Consider the following 15,384-nt stretch of genomic DNA (forward strand, 5'->3'; position numbering starts at 1 on the left):
CAATGATGGGGAGCATGGTCTGTGCAACAACTGCAATTTTGTGCAGACTTGGGCGGAGCTGTTCCCAAACCAAGCTGATTTGTTTTGCTTTGAAAGCCACAATTGGAACCGCTTACACCTATTTCAGTGGATCCCACATCTTATTGCTCGGAAGATTATGAGACTAGTGTGGGAGTAAATTCGTAAAAAGGCTGTGATTTTTTTTTTTCCAGATGGTTAGGGATAGGAAATAAATGCCAAAAAGGTTGTCTTATTCTAAATAAAATAATTTCAATTAATTGATGTCATAACTGAACATATCTGTCAAAACAGCCCTCAAAAATAATAATCCCAGCTTTTTCATCTAGCAATGCAGGTGATGCAACGGGAACAAAGACCAGCCCAGGCCTTCACATCCTTTCTATAAAGTGGTGGCTAGAATTAGATGCAGTACTCTAATTGCTCTCAAGCCTGTACTTTATTGAGAAATAAATGGAGTAGATATTTTATGTATTGTCCGAATTGAAACATCAGTAGTGAAAGTAGCTCAGAAATGTTTTGGAAATGAAGAACTAACTTGTCTATTGGTTTGAAAAATGAAAAGGCATGTTAATTTTTTTCCACGTCTTTAGACTTCCCAGCTCATGCCGAATTTCAAGTTATTTCCTATTGTTTGCGAAAGAATTTCCCCAGCTTTGATATAATTTCTTGCAGTGTGCATGTTCTGCCTCAATGCTAACTTTGGAATTCTTTCTATTTCTTAGGAATGTTGTCACTTCTTATGCAGATATTCATGTGAGTATTTTATGCTGTTATTGGAGGTCTAAAGAAAATTATACTCATCTGTCGTGTATAAAAGGCTGTTTTTGCATAATTTTCCTAATTTATTACAACCCATTATTGCAGATACTTTATTTGTTTAATCTTTCCCTATTAGGGGTGGCTAGAACTAGGGAACAAACAAAGGGCCACAGCAGCCACAGGCATGAATGAAAAGAGTTCCAGGTCTCATTCTGTCTTCACACTTGTCATGACCCAAACTAAGGTACAAACTCATTTCATTTAAGCTTGTCAATTTAACTTTTGATGTATTTATCCCAGCTGATGACAATTTAGCTGTATTTTCTTTACATGTTCCTCATTATTAGGAGTCCTTGAGACTCTTGAAAGGCGCCCATAAATAAAATTTATTATTATTGTTGACCATTTTTAGCCAACTTCATGATCTTCTTTATGAATTTTCACTAAACTAAAGCCCTACAACAGATTTTGCCTATCCATTCATCATATAAACAAACACTTTTTTTCCCAGGATGGTATCCCACAAGTCAGTATTTGAGTATTTTGCTATTAAAACATGGTTTCCACCCTCAAAAATTATAAAACTAATGTTTATTCTTATTTGGAGGAAATGTTTTCATGTGTATGGTATCAGTATCAGTATCAGTATATCTTTATTGTCATTTTCCTGAGTACTCACATACCCAGAGGAAACAAAAAAACGTTGCTCAACCAGTGTCCATTCAGTGTGCAGTACAAATAACAACAAATAACTAGAAATAAAAAACATATATCATGAACAAATTAAATTAAACACTCTACTCTCTACTAAACATCAACAGGCGTTCCGATCGACAGCTGCTGCAGTGTGTCCAGGTTGATGGTTGGTGCGCGATACTTTGGCAGGGGGCTAAGTCAGTTTATCAGTCTTATAGCCTGCGGGAAGAATCTGAGGAGCATCCTGCTGGTTTTGCAGCTAATGCTCCTGTACCTCTTCCCAGATGGCAGGATGGAGAATATGTGATGCGATGGGTGGTAGGGGTCTTTGATGATGGAGATGGCTCTGTTGATACATCTTTTTGGTATTTTGGTATTTTGGGAGGTCAAGTGTAAGAGGAAAGTATACATTAATGGCAAGACCCTTAACAGTATTGATCTACAGAAGGATCTTGGGATCCAAGTCCATAGCTCCTTAATGTGATAACAGAAATAGATGGTGGTAAAGAAAGCATATGGCATGCTTGTCTTCATCAGTAGGGTGAGCGTGAGTTTAATGATGAGTCAGAATATAGGAAATAGATTGATGATCTGATCAAATGGTGCCAGAACAGCAACCTTGTTCTCACCATCAGTAAAAACAAGGAACTGATTGTTAACTGTAAAAGAGGAAGGCAGAACTTCTACAAACCTGTATTCAATGGGTCGGTGGTGGAAAGAGTAATCTACCAAGGGACTTCCTGGGTGTGCATAGCTTTGAAGATCTGTTCTGAGCTCAGCACACTGATGCAATCATAAATAAAGCCCATCAACGCCTCTAATTCCTCAGAAGATTGAGAAGATTTGGTATGTCGACGAATACTCTCTTGAACTTCTATAGGTGTTCGGTAGAGAGAATATGGTTGCATCATGGCCTGATTCGGCAACTTAAATGCCCAGGCACGAAGGAGATTACAAAAAGTGGTGCATCACAGTACTGACTTTCCCACCATCGAAGGGATGTACAGGAGATTCAACCTTAAAACCACAGCCAGCATCATCAAGGACCATGCTCACATTTCACTGCTGCCATCGGGAAGAAGGTATAGCAGTCTGAAAACTAACTTCCAGGTTCAGCAACAGCTCCTTCCCAATAACCATCAGGCTAGTAAACTCTACGAATTCCAACTAAACTCTGAACTATGAACTGGCTTGGTTGTACTAGGGACTGGGCTTTATTTAGGTTTTTTGCACTATATAGGGCATTTTATTTATTGAACTTTTTTTAACATTTGTTTTTGTTATATTATTGTGCACTGTGTTTACAAACCTGTTGTGCTGCTTCAAGTAAGTATTTCATTGTTCCATTTCGGTACATATAACAATTAAACACTCTTGACTGTTGAGTCTGATTTGGAGTATTGTATGCAGTTCTGATCCCCAAATGCAGGAAGGATGTGGAGGCTTTGAAAAGGATGCATAAGAGGTTTACCAAAATGCTGCCTGGATTAGCTATTTGGCGTTAAGTTAGGTGTGGCTGAAGGGCCTGTCCCTGTGCTGTACTTTTCAATGTGATACAGATTTCATGCTACATGGAGGGGGTATGGAGCAGCACTGGTATGACACCTTCATTTAATAATGCAACATAAGCTACGGGACCAAACTTTACCTTAAACTCCCAGAACACGAGTCATTTATTCTTTTGCTTTCATGGAATACAGTATTGGAATATGATTTTTCTTTTTATTTCTTTATAAATGGCCCATTGTTTGCATTCTCTTTGCTGTAAAACATTTTTCAAGTGTGCTTTTTTTTTGTCTTGATTAATTAACATTGACAAATTGTTGTAAAATATATTTCATCCTTGGCTCATAACAGCCGTTCCTCAGACATACAAGTCCAACCATGTCAAGTGTTGTGTAAATATGACTGGCGATGCGTGTTACCAGTGAAAAACTGTCCCGCCTATTTATGTACTTTTCCATATTCCTGCAGACTGAATTTGTAGCTGAGCAGGAGCATGAGCATTCTGTAACAAGCAGAATAAACCTGGTGGACCTTGCAGGAAGTGAACGTTGTTTTACATCTCAGACCAGCGGCAACAGGCTCAAGGTCAATGCTTTTCCAGCTCTATTTTCTAGTAAAGATAGTATTTGTCTGAATAGCCCCCTAATACCGCCGTAGGTTTTTCATTCTCTATCAATTTCTTGTTATTGCAACTGGGACTCTTTTAGTTATTCTTCAGTAAGATTAGTTGATTCGTAAGAATGTTTTAGTTGGTTCATAATTCGTAACGTCATTCTGAAAGCACTTGTATTACATGGGTTGCAATGTTTTCAGCAGGTAGTCCACCATCACTTTCTTGAAGGCAATGGAGGGTGGGTAAACATGCCCATGATACCCACAACTGAGTGACTTGGCTTTTGAAGCTGGCAAACTTCTTGTGAGAGCGTAGATTGATTCAGTTCATCCATCTGGCCCCACTAGTAAATGTCATTGGTGGGAGAGTTTGTTACTAATATTTAATTGGATTATTATGTAAAATGTTCAATTTTGGATGTTTGTTTTACAAGTAAAGTTGAGTAGTTCTCAACCTTAAAGTGATTAGATTTGTCATTAATCCTCTTGTATGAAATTCTGCACACATGAATGATGAGAGAAATTGTTTTCTCAAACATCTTCTCTGTTACGGTAAATGTTAATTTATTTGGTAAGGATATAAACTAATCTCTTGTGATTTAGCTGATTTGGCAAGGAGACTGCTCTATGAAAGGACACTGACATTGGTGCACTTGTTGTGTTGGTATATCAGAGGATTGTCTGGGACAGTTATAGTCACATCTCTCCAGTGCTTTGAAATACCTGTTGTAGATCATCCCTACCTTGTTACAGAACGGCAGAGATCATGACCAGAGGCATTGGCAGCTTATAACCCAACTTGACTTCTCTAACTTCAAGTAACCCCTGCTTTCCCTCTCTCCACCCCTTCCCTATCCTAGTTCCCTGATCAGTCTGACTGTCTTCATGACTACATTTTATCTCTGTATGCTTCGTTGTCAGCTTCCCCTAACAAATGATCTATTCTACATTTTCCTTAAACTGCATCCCCTTTGATGTCTCATTTTCACACCTTACTCCTCCATATCTCTGTGTCTCCCTCTCCCCTGACTCTCAGTCTGAAGTAGGGTCTCAACCCGAAATGTCACACATTCCTTCTATCCAGAGTTGCTGCCTGTCCCTCTGAGTTAATCCAACATTTTACTTCAGCAACCATCCTGAGACTGAACCCACGGAAAGCGACTGGCCCAGAGGGTGTCCCTGACTGCATCCTAAGGTCTGCATGGACCTGCAGGTAGGAATATTGGTGAACATCTTAAACCACTCCCGACTCCAATCTGTGGTTCCCACCTGCAATAAAACCACTGTCGACCAAAGAAAAACTGTCAAAGAAAAACAAGGTAGCACCCTAAATAACCACTGTGCAATGACTTATTGATGAATAGGTAGCACCCTAAATAACTACTGTGCAATGACATATACCATCATGAAGTGCCTTGAGAGGGTGGTCATAGCGCATATCAGCTCCTGTCTGCCAGACAGCCTTGATCCACTGCAATTTTCTTTTCCATTGCAACATGTCCATAAGCAAATGCCGTCTCCCTGGCTCTTCACATCCCTAGAGCATCTGGAAGACAAGAACAGCTATATCATAGAAACATTGAAAATAGACGTAATTGGACAAGCTGTCCTGTTCCAACTACATTGACACCATGTCCTAGAGAGCTCATCAAGATCTCCATTTCTCAGGAGACTAAGGAAATTAAGCATGTCTTCTATGTCTTACTAATTTCTGCAGATCCACGAGAGAAACCATCCTATCCAGATGCATCACAGCTTGAAGTGGCATCTACTCTGCCCCAGATATCTCCGAGAGTGTGGACACATCCAGTCCATCACGCACACCAGCCTTCTCTCCCCATCTCCACGACATTCACCTGTCATGGGAAAGCAGCTGACATAATTGAAGACCACTCACATTCCAGTCGTTCCCTCTGCTCCCCTCTCCTGTTGGTCAAGAACAGTTACTTGCCTGCTGTACTCAGACTCTTGAATGAACCGGTCATATCCTAAGGATAAATTCTTTCTCTTGCACTCTCCATTTCACCTCCAGCACATTTTGTGTATCTGCACTTTCTCTGTAGCTGTGACACTATATTTTGCACTATACATTTTCTCTTTTGCACTACCTAATATACTCATGAGTGGTGTGATTTGCTTGGCACACTCAAAGTTTTTCACTATCTCAGTGCAAGTGCTAAAAATAAATCAATACAAATCCTGTGAACCACAGTTTTCATTTTGACAACCTCTTGAAGTATTTCCTTAGGAGGAGAACTTGGAGCTGCAAACTTGCCTCAGCTATTGTTTTCCTTTGTTTTAACCGCACTCGGTTTGATTTGTTTATTATTAAAATATCCGACAGTCTCCTTGCCAGCTGGAATATTGTACGTTTATGATGCTTTGTAAATGACACATACACCACTAGAGGGCAACCCTTTAACATAACAAGCAGCTGAATTTTATCATCTTTATTACAGGAGGGTGTGAGCATAAATAAATCTCTCTTCACCCTGGGGAAGGTGATTTCTGCACTTTCGGAATATTTTCAGGCAAAGAAAAAGGTCTTCATCCCTTACAGGGAGTCTGTGCTAACGTGGTGAGTTTTAATCACGGTATATTGCTACCATCAAATGTTTAGTTTACAGATACAGCATAGACACAGGCCCTTCTGCTCACCAACTCTGTGCCATCATCCACGCACTAGTTCTATTGTACACACTAGGGACAATTTACGGAAGCCAATTAACGTACAAACCTGCGTGTCTTCAGAATGCGGGAGGAAACCAGGTCATCTGGGGAAAACCCATGCGGTCACAAGGAGAATGTACAAACTCTGTACAGTTAGCTCCGTAGATAAGATCGAACCTGGGTCTCTGGTGCTGTAAGGCAGCAAATCTATCACTGCGCCACTGTGAAGGCATGTTTATGGTCCCATGACCTATTCTTTGTTTTATATATATACTAGACCAAGTGGGACCCATTCGGTTGTGGGGAGGGGGGCGTTCTGCGGCGTCACAGACACACACACACACAAAATTACCCCGCACACACACACACGCACACACTAACCACCCCCCTTGATATTATACTAATATTCATTGGCTCCTTTTACCCCATCCCCGCCCTATCCACTGATGCATAGCCCCCAACTCACAGATGCGTCTAGAGAGGGAGGAGGGCAAACAGTGAGGACACAGTGAGAGGGGCAGAGACAGAGAGGGGGAGGGGGGAGGTGGGGGGGCAGGGAGAAGTGGGGGGGGGGGGGGGGGTAGGGAAGAGGGGAGAGGGAAGGGGGGGGGGGGGGGGGGGAAGAGGGCCCGGGGGAAGGGGGGGAGGGGAAGTTAAATCGGTGAATTCCAGGAGGTAAAAAACGGGGAAAAGCAACATAAGAAAATAGTTTAAAAAGCGCGGAAATCACGAAGAAATCTGCTGTCTTTGAAATTAAATGTTAAACGTTAAATGTTAAATCTGGAAGTCTTTAAAGCAATGTTAATGTATTAAAAGTTTCGAAGTTCAAGCAAAAAAATGAAGTTCAAATGAAGTTCAATCAGACTCTTATCTTTCAAAATGTGGAAGTCAGCATGAAGCATCGTTCATCAGTGAGAATAACTGTTGGGAATTTTCTGGAATGATGAGCCGGGGAGCTCACAGGAGTACAGGGAAGCTTGCTGTACTCGGGGGATCTCAGGGGAGCTTGAGTACAGGACCTGACTTGCTTGTCTTTTCAATAACCGGGGTCTGGGGGCGTGTGGAACACAGCGAAAAACCGGGGGGGGGGGGGGAGAGGGGTCGGGGGGTGACGTCACTCGCTGCGCGTGGAACACAACGCAGAGCAGGGCCATTGTGATGTCATCAGCGAAAACTGGTTTTGTTTTCAAAGTTTTGTCTGATTATTGAACATTTTGATGAATAACTCGATAAATAAAGCATTAATTTTTCAGATAAGACGATTTCGGAGTCAACGGGATAAATCTCTACCGTAATATGTAAATTTTTTACCGTTAGCGCGTAGTTTCTTCCCCAAGATATACACGCACACACGCACACACGCGAGCGCGCGCACGCACGCACGCACGCACACACACACACACACACACACACACACACACACACACACACACACACACACTCACTCACACTCTCACACTCTCACACTCTCACACTCTCACACTCTCACACTCTCACACTCACACTCTCACTCACACTCTCACACACTGGGACCCGTTTGGGGTGGGGGGAGGACAGGGGCGGAGAGGGGATAGGGAGGGGGAGAGCAGTGGTGGGGAATAGGTGTCAACCAAAGGATTACGAGTTTGGCGGAGAGGGGTCACGTCACTCGCATCACGTGGAACACCATTGTGACGTCATCAGCGAGACCATCTCTTTTATTTTCAAAGTTTTCTCGGATTTGTGAACATTTTCATAAATTACTCAAGAAATAAAGCATGAATTTTTCAGGTAAGGCGATTTTGGACGCCAGGAGGAAAATCTCTACCGGAATATGTAAAAATGTTACCATTAGTGCGTCGTTTTGTCACGAAGATGTGATTATACACAAACAGATAAGTACACACACGCACACACATCCAAGATCAGAGTTTTATAGTTATAATAAAGGATATAATGATATGATATATATATGGGGTGGCGGTGGTGCAGTGGTAGAATTGCTGCCTTGCAGCGCCAGAGACCCGAGTTCAATCCTGACGACAAGTGCTGTCTGTACAGAGTTTGTACGTTCTTCCCCGTGACTGCGTGGGTTTTCTCGGAGATCTGCGGTTTCCTCCCAAACTCCAAAGATGTACAGATATGTAAGTAAATTGTGTGTGATGGATTCAAGATGGGTTTATTGTCATATGTACCATAAGGTACAGTGAAATTCGAGTTACCGTAAGGCCACACCGAGTGAAAAGCAATAAGACACACAATCACATAATATAAAATTTAACATAAACATCCACCACAGCGGCTCCACATTCCTCACTGTGATGGAAGGCAATAAAGTCCAATCTCTCTCTTTCTTTCTTCTCTCCAGTCAGGGCTGTCGAATTATCTGTGTTCGGGGCCCTCAAAGCTCTCGCAGCCGGCGATCCGAGGTCCTCTCGTCGGGGTGATGGGGCTCCCTCGTCGGGACGGTTGAAACTCACCATGGCTTGGAGCCCCGACAGTCTCTAACCAGGGACAGTGATGTTTAAACCGTGCTCCATGATGTTAAAGTCCACAGGGCCGCGGTTAGAGCTCTCCACAGGTGATCCCCGGCAAGGGGATCGTAGCTCCATGATAGTGTTAATGTGCGGGGATCTCTGGTTGGTGGGGAATCGGTGGGCCGAAGGGCCTGTTTCCATGCTGTATCTCTAAACTAAACTAAATAGAAATTGGATATAAAAAATTACAAATCTGTTCCTAAAATGAGTGTGCATGGGGATATTTCACCATACTGTGCAGTTGGCAGTTGTAAATCTTTTCTCATTTGCAGCTGCTCAGTCACATTTCAGACTCTGCTTTTCTTTGCCATTTATTTGCTGCAGGTTATTGAAGGACAGTCTTGGTGGCAATTCGAAAACAGCTATGATAGCTACTATCAGCCCTTCAGCTTCTAATGTGGAGGAGACTCTGAGTACACTTCGATATGCCAAACAAGCTCGTCAAATTATCAATGTCGCAAAAGTGAATGAAGACTCAAGTGCAAGATTAATTCGAGGTTGGCTGACATTTCTCATTCAAATGAATTTGTATAGTATGTACATTGGTACAAGTTATTAAAATACAAGGGGTTATTAGGAGAAAGTACACTTTATAATTTTAGCATTTTCTCATTTGTAAAACTATTGAAGGAAGCTTATGGTGAATGCAATGCAACTCCATTTTGTTTTAATTGCAGTTTTGTATACAAATTTTAAATTATTAGCCATTAGAAGCCAACTCTATAAACCCTCTTCCTTTGCTTTTGTTGGCATTTAATATATACTGTTTATTGTTTTTGCAACAATAAAGTGTACTTAGGAGCTTATTCTTATGATTGTATTAGCTGCTTGCTAATCACAAAAATATTTGCATAAATGGATAGAGACACAAAGATTACTTTGGTCATCAATAACATCAGTATGCTGTTGTATGGAATTTAAATTGTATTTGTTATGCTCAAGCTCTAATAGGGAAATAAGGGAGAGTATTTAACTTCAAATAGTAAAATGTGGATCATAATTGGATTGTAAAAATTGTTTTACTTTGTGACAATTGAAATTAGTTTTGAATCTGAATTAATGTTATGAATTATGTTTCACCACATTTTAACTGGTACACTTTCACAAGCATGTAATTTTGGTTAGAGCTCCACGGAATATGATGGGGAATAATCAACTCTTCAACTGTCCAGCAAGTGAATCTGTGATTTTGTGTTTATATGCATCCATTTGTTTGCTGGTTATGTTGCTGTTAGCTTCACAGATGTTAAAGTGAAATTTATTCACATCTTTAATTCAGCCTAATCATTAAAAGCTCTGTATTTGTTATATTTGGTATTTTGACATCTCAGCATCGTCATTTGAATCTAATTCCAACTTGTTTCTTTTTATTTCTTGTTTAATCAGATCTGAAATTAGAGATTGAAAAGTTGAAAGCTGTTCAGATGAGTAGCCTAGGAATGCAGTCTGCGAGATACAAATTATCCCAACGTGAAATAGAAGCCTTAAAATTGAAGCTTCGTCAACAGGAGAGAGAAATGGCAGAAGCACACAGGTAAGATGGTAAATCAGACGCACAAGATATAAAATATTTAGGATGGAACAATGAGAGAATTTGAATTCACTTTATTTAAGTGCCACTTACAATCAGTCGCTGTTGCTGCAGGCATACCTTTCAAATGAAAAGTCTTCTTACCCATCACATACTTTTCCCCATCATTTAAATAAGTGTATCCCTTCATTGTTGCTTGCTTGCTGTCGATTGTATTGCAGACTACATGGCTCGTTTGCTGTCACTTTGCAGACTGAAACTGATCCAGTTTTTCAAATTGTTTTCTAGTCGTACAACTGTTCTTGCACACGTTGTTATAGCTGTTTTCTACTTTTGTGTTAAAATAGAAAAATAAATGGCATGTAAATTTCTTTTAACATTTTAATCACACATTGATAACAGTTTATGTTCATAAACTGTCTTTTGGTTTTACCTTCTCATAACTATTTTGCATTTATTCAATTATTTAACCATTGCAACCGGCGTGGGGGAACCGCCATGAGGGTAGGGGGAAGAACAATGGAGGAGCCAGGGTGGGGGAAACTACCGTGGGGGGGTGGGAGATAGAACAAAGGAGGACCTGGCATGGCATACTTTGTAACTTTGTCAGTGCCCTTTATGTGGTGACTATTTGCATACCTTGGGTATGCAAGCAAGGAATTTCACTGCCTTGTCACATGTCTTCTTAGTTTCGTGTCCATCTTGTTACAAATGGTGACCGCTGTAAAGACGAGTGGAAACGCACTAAGTCTTCACTACTGTTTTATTACTAATCACACACATTATTATTCATACACATTCCTGCCCTAGCTGTCTGTGGTCTGTCACCGGAGCTAGAGAGCGATCTGGAGGTGGGGAGGTTACAATTATACTGGTGATATGGGGAGTGGTTAGTAATGGTGAGGTCACTGTGTTAAAGGAACATGCACTAGTCTACATCCTTCCCCTTGGAAACAAAGCAGTACAGCAGTGACAGGGCGACCACGACTCATACGCTACAAGCAGTTAAACACACACACAGTCAGGCAACAGTTAAACAAATTCCCCGTAACGTACAGGCGGTTTGACCAACCGCCCGGAGCGGGTACGCAACCCGCCCTCCCCCTCCTCCGCAGGAACTGCAGGAGCAGGAGCAGGAGCGGGCGAACGAGCCGGAGAACGGGCAGGAGAGGGAAGGTGCGGAGACCGGGGAGGGGAAGCTGGCACAGGGCCGGGCACGCGAACTGGCGAGGGCGGGCTGGCAGCAGGGGAGCGGGGCACATAGAGCTGAGAGGGCAGAGTTCGGGGCATGCGAGGAGCGGCAGGCAGAGAGGAAGAAATCGGGGGGGCGAAAGGGGCAGCAGGAGGCGGAGCGGGCTCATTGACCAGCCGCAAATGCTGGCGGGACCGGCGATAGATGGTACCCTCGTGGTCGACGAGGTAAGACCGCGGTGAGCCGGCAGAGCCAACGACAACCGCCAGACGGTAGTGGCCGGAGAGGGACTGCATCCGGACGACCTGACCAGGGAACAGACGCGGAAGGGGACGGCAGGACTTGTCGTGGGTGCGTTTTTGTATATCTTGCTTTTGGGCAATGCGCTCCTGGACAGCATCAGGGCGGAGGACAGAAGGGACCGCTGGGACACAGGAATCGGAGGGCGCGTGGTGCGGGACATGAGCCGCTGAGCAGGCGAGCCCAGGGCTGGGTCACGGGAGATGTTGCGGAGGTTGAGGAGGGCCAGGTAAAAGTCCGACCGGGAAAGTCTGCAGTGCTCCAGCAGCTCCTTGGCACTGCGGACGGCGCGCTCAGCAAGGCCGTTGCTCTGCGGGTACTCGGGGCTGCTGGTAAGTGACGAAAGTTCCAGGTGGCAGCGAAATCGCGGAACTCCGCACTGGAAAACTGGCCACCGTTGTCCGACTGCAAACTCGCAGGGGAGCCAAAGGTTGCGAAGTGGCGGCGCAGCTTGCCAATGACAGCAGCAGATGTGAGGGAGGGCAGCTGGTCCACCTCGAACCAGCTGGAGTAGAAGTCCACAGGGACCAGGAAGTGCTTGCCACGCCACTCGAAGATGTCAGTGGCGACCGCCATCCATGGCAGATCGGGGGCAGGCTGTTGCAGAAGCGGCTGCCGTTGCTGATGGGGAGAGAGGCTATTGCAGGTGGAGCAGGCGGAGACCCTCTCCCGGATGTTATGGGCCATGCCGGGCCAATAGAACTGGCTCTGGGCCTGGGACAGAGTGGCCTCGGACCCGGGATGGCCGTTGTGGGCGGTTTGAAAGTAGTGGTCCCGCAGCGCAGCAGGCACCACAACCTTGTGGCCCTTCACCACCACTCCGTCGTGCAGCACAAGCGTATCCCGGACCAGGAAGTAGGGCACGGCACCGGCCGGCAAGGTTGAGGGACGGTCAGGCCAACCACGCCGGATGACGTCGGCAAGCTGTTGCAGGGCAGGATCTTTGGCAGTGTGCTGGACCAGGGACTGCATCTGCTGTGAAGGCACAATATTAATGTTTAACACCATCAGGTCAGACGAATCGTACGGGTGTCGGGCAGTGGACATCAGCGGTGCGCGGGACAGCGTGTCGGCCACGAACATGTCCTTGCCCTTGCGGTACACGACCCGAAATGTGAACCGCTGGAGCTGCAGCATCATTCGCTGCAAGCGGGATGAGGCGACGTGGATCGGTTTATTCAGGATCGTGACCAGCGGCTGGTGATCGGTTTTGACAGTGAAGGTGTTGCCCAGGATGTAATCCTTAAACTTCGAGCAGGCAAACACCACGGCGAGGAGCTCTTTCTCGATCTGAGCATGGGGTCATGGTGCGAGAAGCGTAGGAGACAGGCAGCTGCAGTCCATCGTAAAGCTGCAGGCAGGCGGCACCAAGACCGAACTTCGAGGCATTGCAGGTGAGGACAATTGGACGCTGCAAGTCGAAGAACTTGAGAGTGGGGGTACTAACCAGTCTGGACTTCAGGATGTCAAACGCATTCTGGTGCTTCGGGAACCAAGCCCAGGCAGTGTCCTTTTTGATCAGCTCCCTCAGGGGTGCACTCAGCTCGCTGAGGTCGGGAATTAACTTCCCCAGGTAGTTCACCATGCCCAGAAAGCGCTGCAGGCTGGGCACGTCGGCGGGTGCAGACATCCCAGAGACCGCAGCCGTCTTCTGCGGGTCGGGCTTCAGCCCCTCAGCCGAAAGGTGTGCTGAAGGTGGTCAGGTATGAGGAACGTTCATCCAGCGGTATCTGCCGGAAAGAGCTTTTGGCATCGAGGACTGGGAAGACAGTGGCCGGGCCAACCTGTGCAGCGACGTCCTCCACCGTCCGCATGGGGTAGTGCGGTCGCTCGATGGCAAAGTTCAGGTCCTTGGGGTTTATACAAATGCGAAGCTCACTCTTATCCTTCTTTGCAGCAACAACCATGATGGAGGCCCACCGGGTGGGATCACTCACCTCCTTGAGGATGCCCACGGCCACCATGGTGCGCAGAGTCGACTCCACCTTGTCCTTCATGGCAAAGGAGACGCGGTGTGGAGGGCGGACCACAGGCTCGACACCCGGGTCGACAACGATCTTGTAACTGCAGGGCAGCCTGCCCAGCTCGTCGTCTAAATGATCAGGGTACTCACACAGGGGGTCCAGGAGGGTCCGCACCTGGTGGATATCGCGGTGAAAGGAGACCAAACCGAGGTCCTGGCACGCACGGGCGCCCAACAGCGTGATGTTCTCAGTGTCCAGCAGATAAAAAGTGAGGGGCCGAGCGGCCTTCAAAACCTTGCAGATAAGAGTTGCCTTCCCGACTGGTACGAGCACGCCTCCCCCGTAGGCATGTAGACGGGAGTTGCCGGGAGTGACCTTCTCCCCAGACCTTATCTGTTTGAAGAGGCTCACTGACATAACATTGGCCACCGCCCCCGTGCCGACCTTTGCTGGGAAGGTCAACCCATTCACAGTAACACGCACTGAAGGATCCGTTATCAGCGCAGGTGCACTCAACAGTGAAAAAATGCTTGAATCATCATGGGAGGAACTGGTATCAGAATCAGGGAGTTCGTCCGACTGGTACTGTGAACCGAGCGTGCTATCAGCCTCCCAAGGTTGTTTAGCATTCTCCTGGGAGCAGGAACAGGCTTCCCGCGGGAGCGGCAAGCGGCAAGCGGCAAGCGGCAGAGAAATGATTTAGCTTTTTGCAGAAATTACAAGTCTTCCCCAGCGCGGGGCAAACATTAAACTGATGTGATGCAAAGTTGCAGTTGGGGCAACGGCGCGGGCTGCCACCCGAGGGGGCGGGGGAACCACGCTGGCGCTGCGGGCCATCTACCCGCCGGCGTCCAGAAACAATGGCAACGTTAACGTCCTGAGCTGCAGGCTGCACGGAGGCTACAGCCGCCGCCACGCGAGAGGCGTGCAGAGCCTCGTTCAAAGTCAGATCTGGCTTCCTTAGAAGTTCAGCCCGCAGTTTCTCGTCCTGTAGACCAAACACCAAGAAATCCCGGGTCATATGATCGGGGGTCAGCGCGCCCAGGCGGCAACGCCGTGCTAGATGCCGTAGCGCGGCAATGTAGGTGTCAATGTGCTCACCGGGTGCCTGACGCCGATTGAAAAATTTAAACCGCTCTAGAATGCAGTTGGTGGGAATGTCGCACAGACCGGTGAATTTAGCCAAAAGACATACCGGGTCCTGAGCATCCTCACCAGCACCGTATTCAAACGACTCCGATCGCCCCAGGGCTTCCGGGCCAGCCAAGTCGAGGAGCAGGTGTGACTGTGTCGTGGGGGTGGCATCAGGATGGGCAATCGCAATGTAGTGCTCAAAGTCGCGTCGGAAGACAGCCAACCGATGGGAAATGTCGGAGTCGAAAACTAACATATCAGGCTTGCGACAAGAGTTGGCCATGGTAAAGACACGGTGGAGAAACAATGAAGGGTAGGGAACTGGGCGAAAAGTAAATAAAACCCGACAAACAGGAGGCGCATGGTACTACTATGACACCATGTAAAGACAGGTGGAAACGCACTAAGTCTTCACTACTGTTTTATTACTAATCACACACATTACTATTCATACACATTCCTGCCCTAGCTGTCCGTGGTCTG

General features: G+C 45.9%; 1 protein-coding gene across 2 annotated transcripts in view; it reads left to right on the top strand.

The window, feature by feature from the left end:
- kif14 (kinesin family member 14) overlaps positions 1-15,384 on the top strand; it is a 74,700-nt gene that overhangs the window by 21,239 nt on the left and 38,077 nt on the right. For both annotated transcript variants that reach the window (XM_033027887.1, XM_033027888.1), the window contains exons 7-12: positions 744-774; positions 917-1,024; positions 3,451-3,567; positions 6,054-6,172; positions 9,105-9,277; positions 10,167-10,314. In XM_033027887.1, coding sequence (XP_032883778.1) covers positions 744-774; positions 917-1,024; positions 3,451-3,567; positions 6,054-6,172; positions 9,105-9,277; positions 10,167-10,314 — 696 coding nt within the window. The remainder of the gene's footprint in view (positions 1-743; positions 775-916; positions 1,025-3,450; positions 3,568-6,053; positions 6,173-9,104; positions 9,278-10,166; positions 10,315-15,384) is intronic.

The sequence above is a fragment of the Amblyraja radiata genome, chromosome 10 (assembly GCF_010909765.2).
Source record: "Amblyraja radiata isolate CabotCenter1 chromosome 10, sAmbRad1.1.pri, whole genome shotgun sequence".
In the NCBI taxonomy this organism is placed as follows: Eukaryota; Metazoa; Chordata; class Chondrichthyes; order Rajiformes; family Rajidae; genus Amblyraja; species Amblyraja radiata.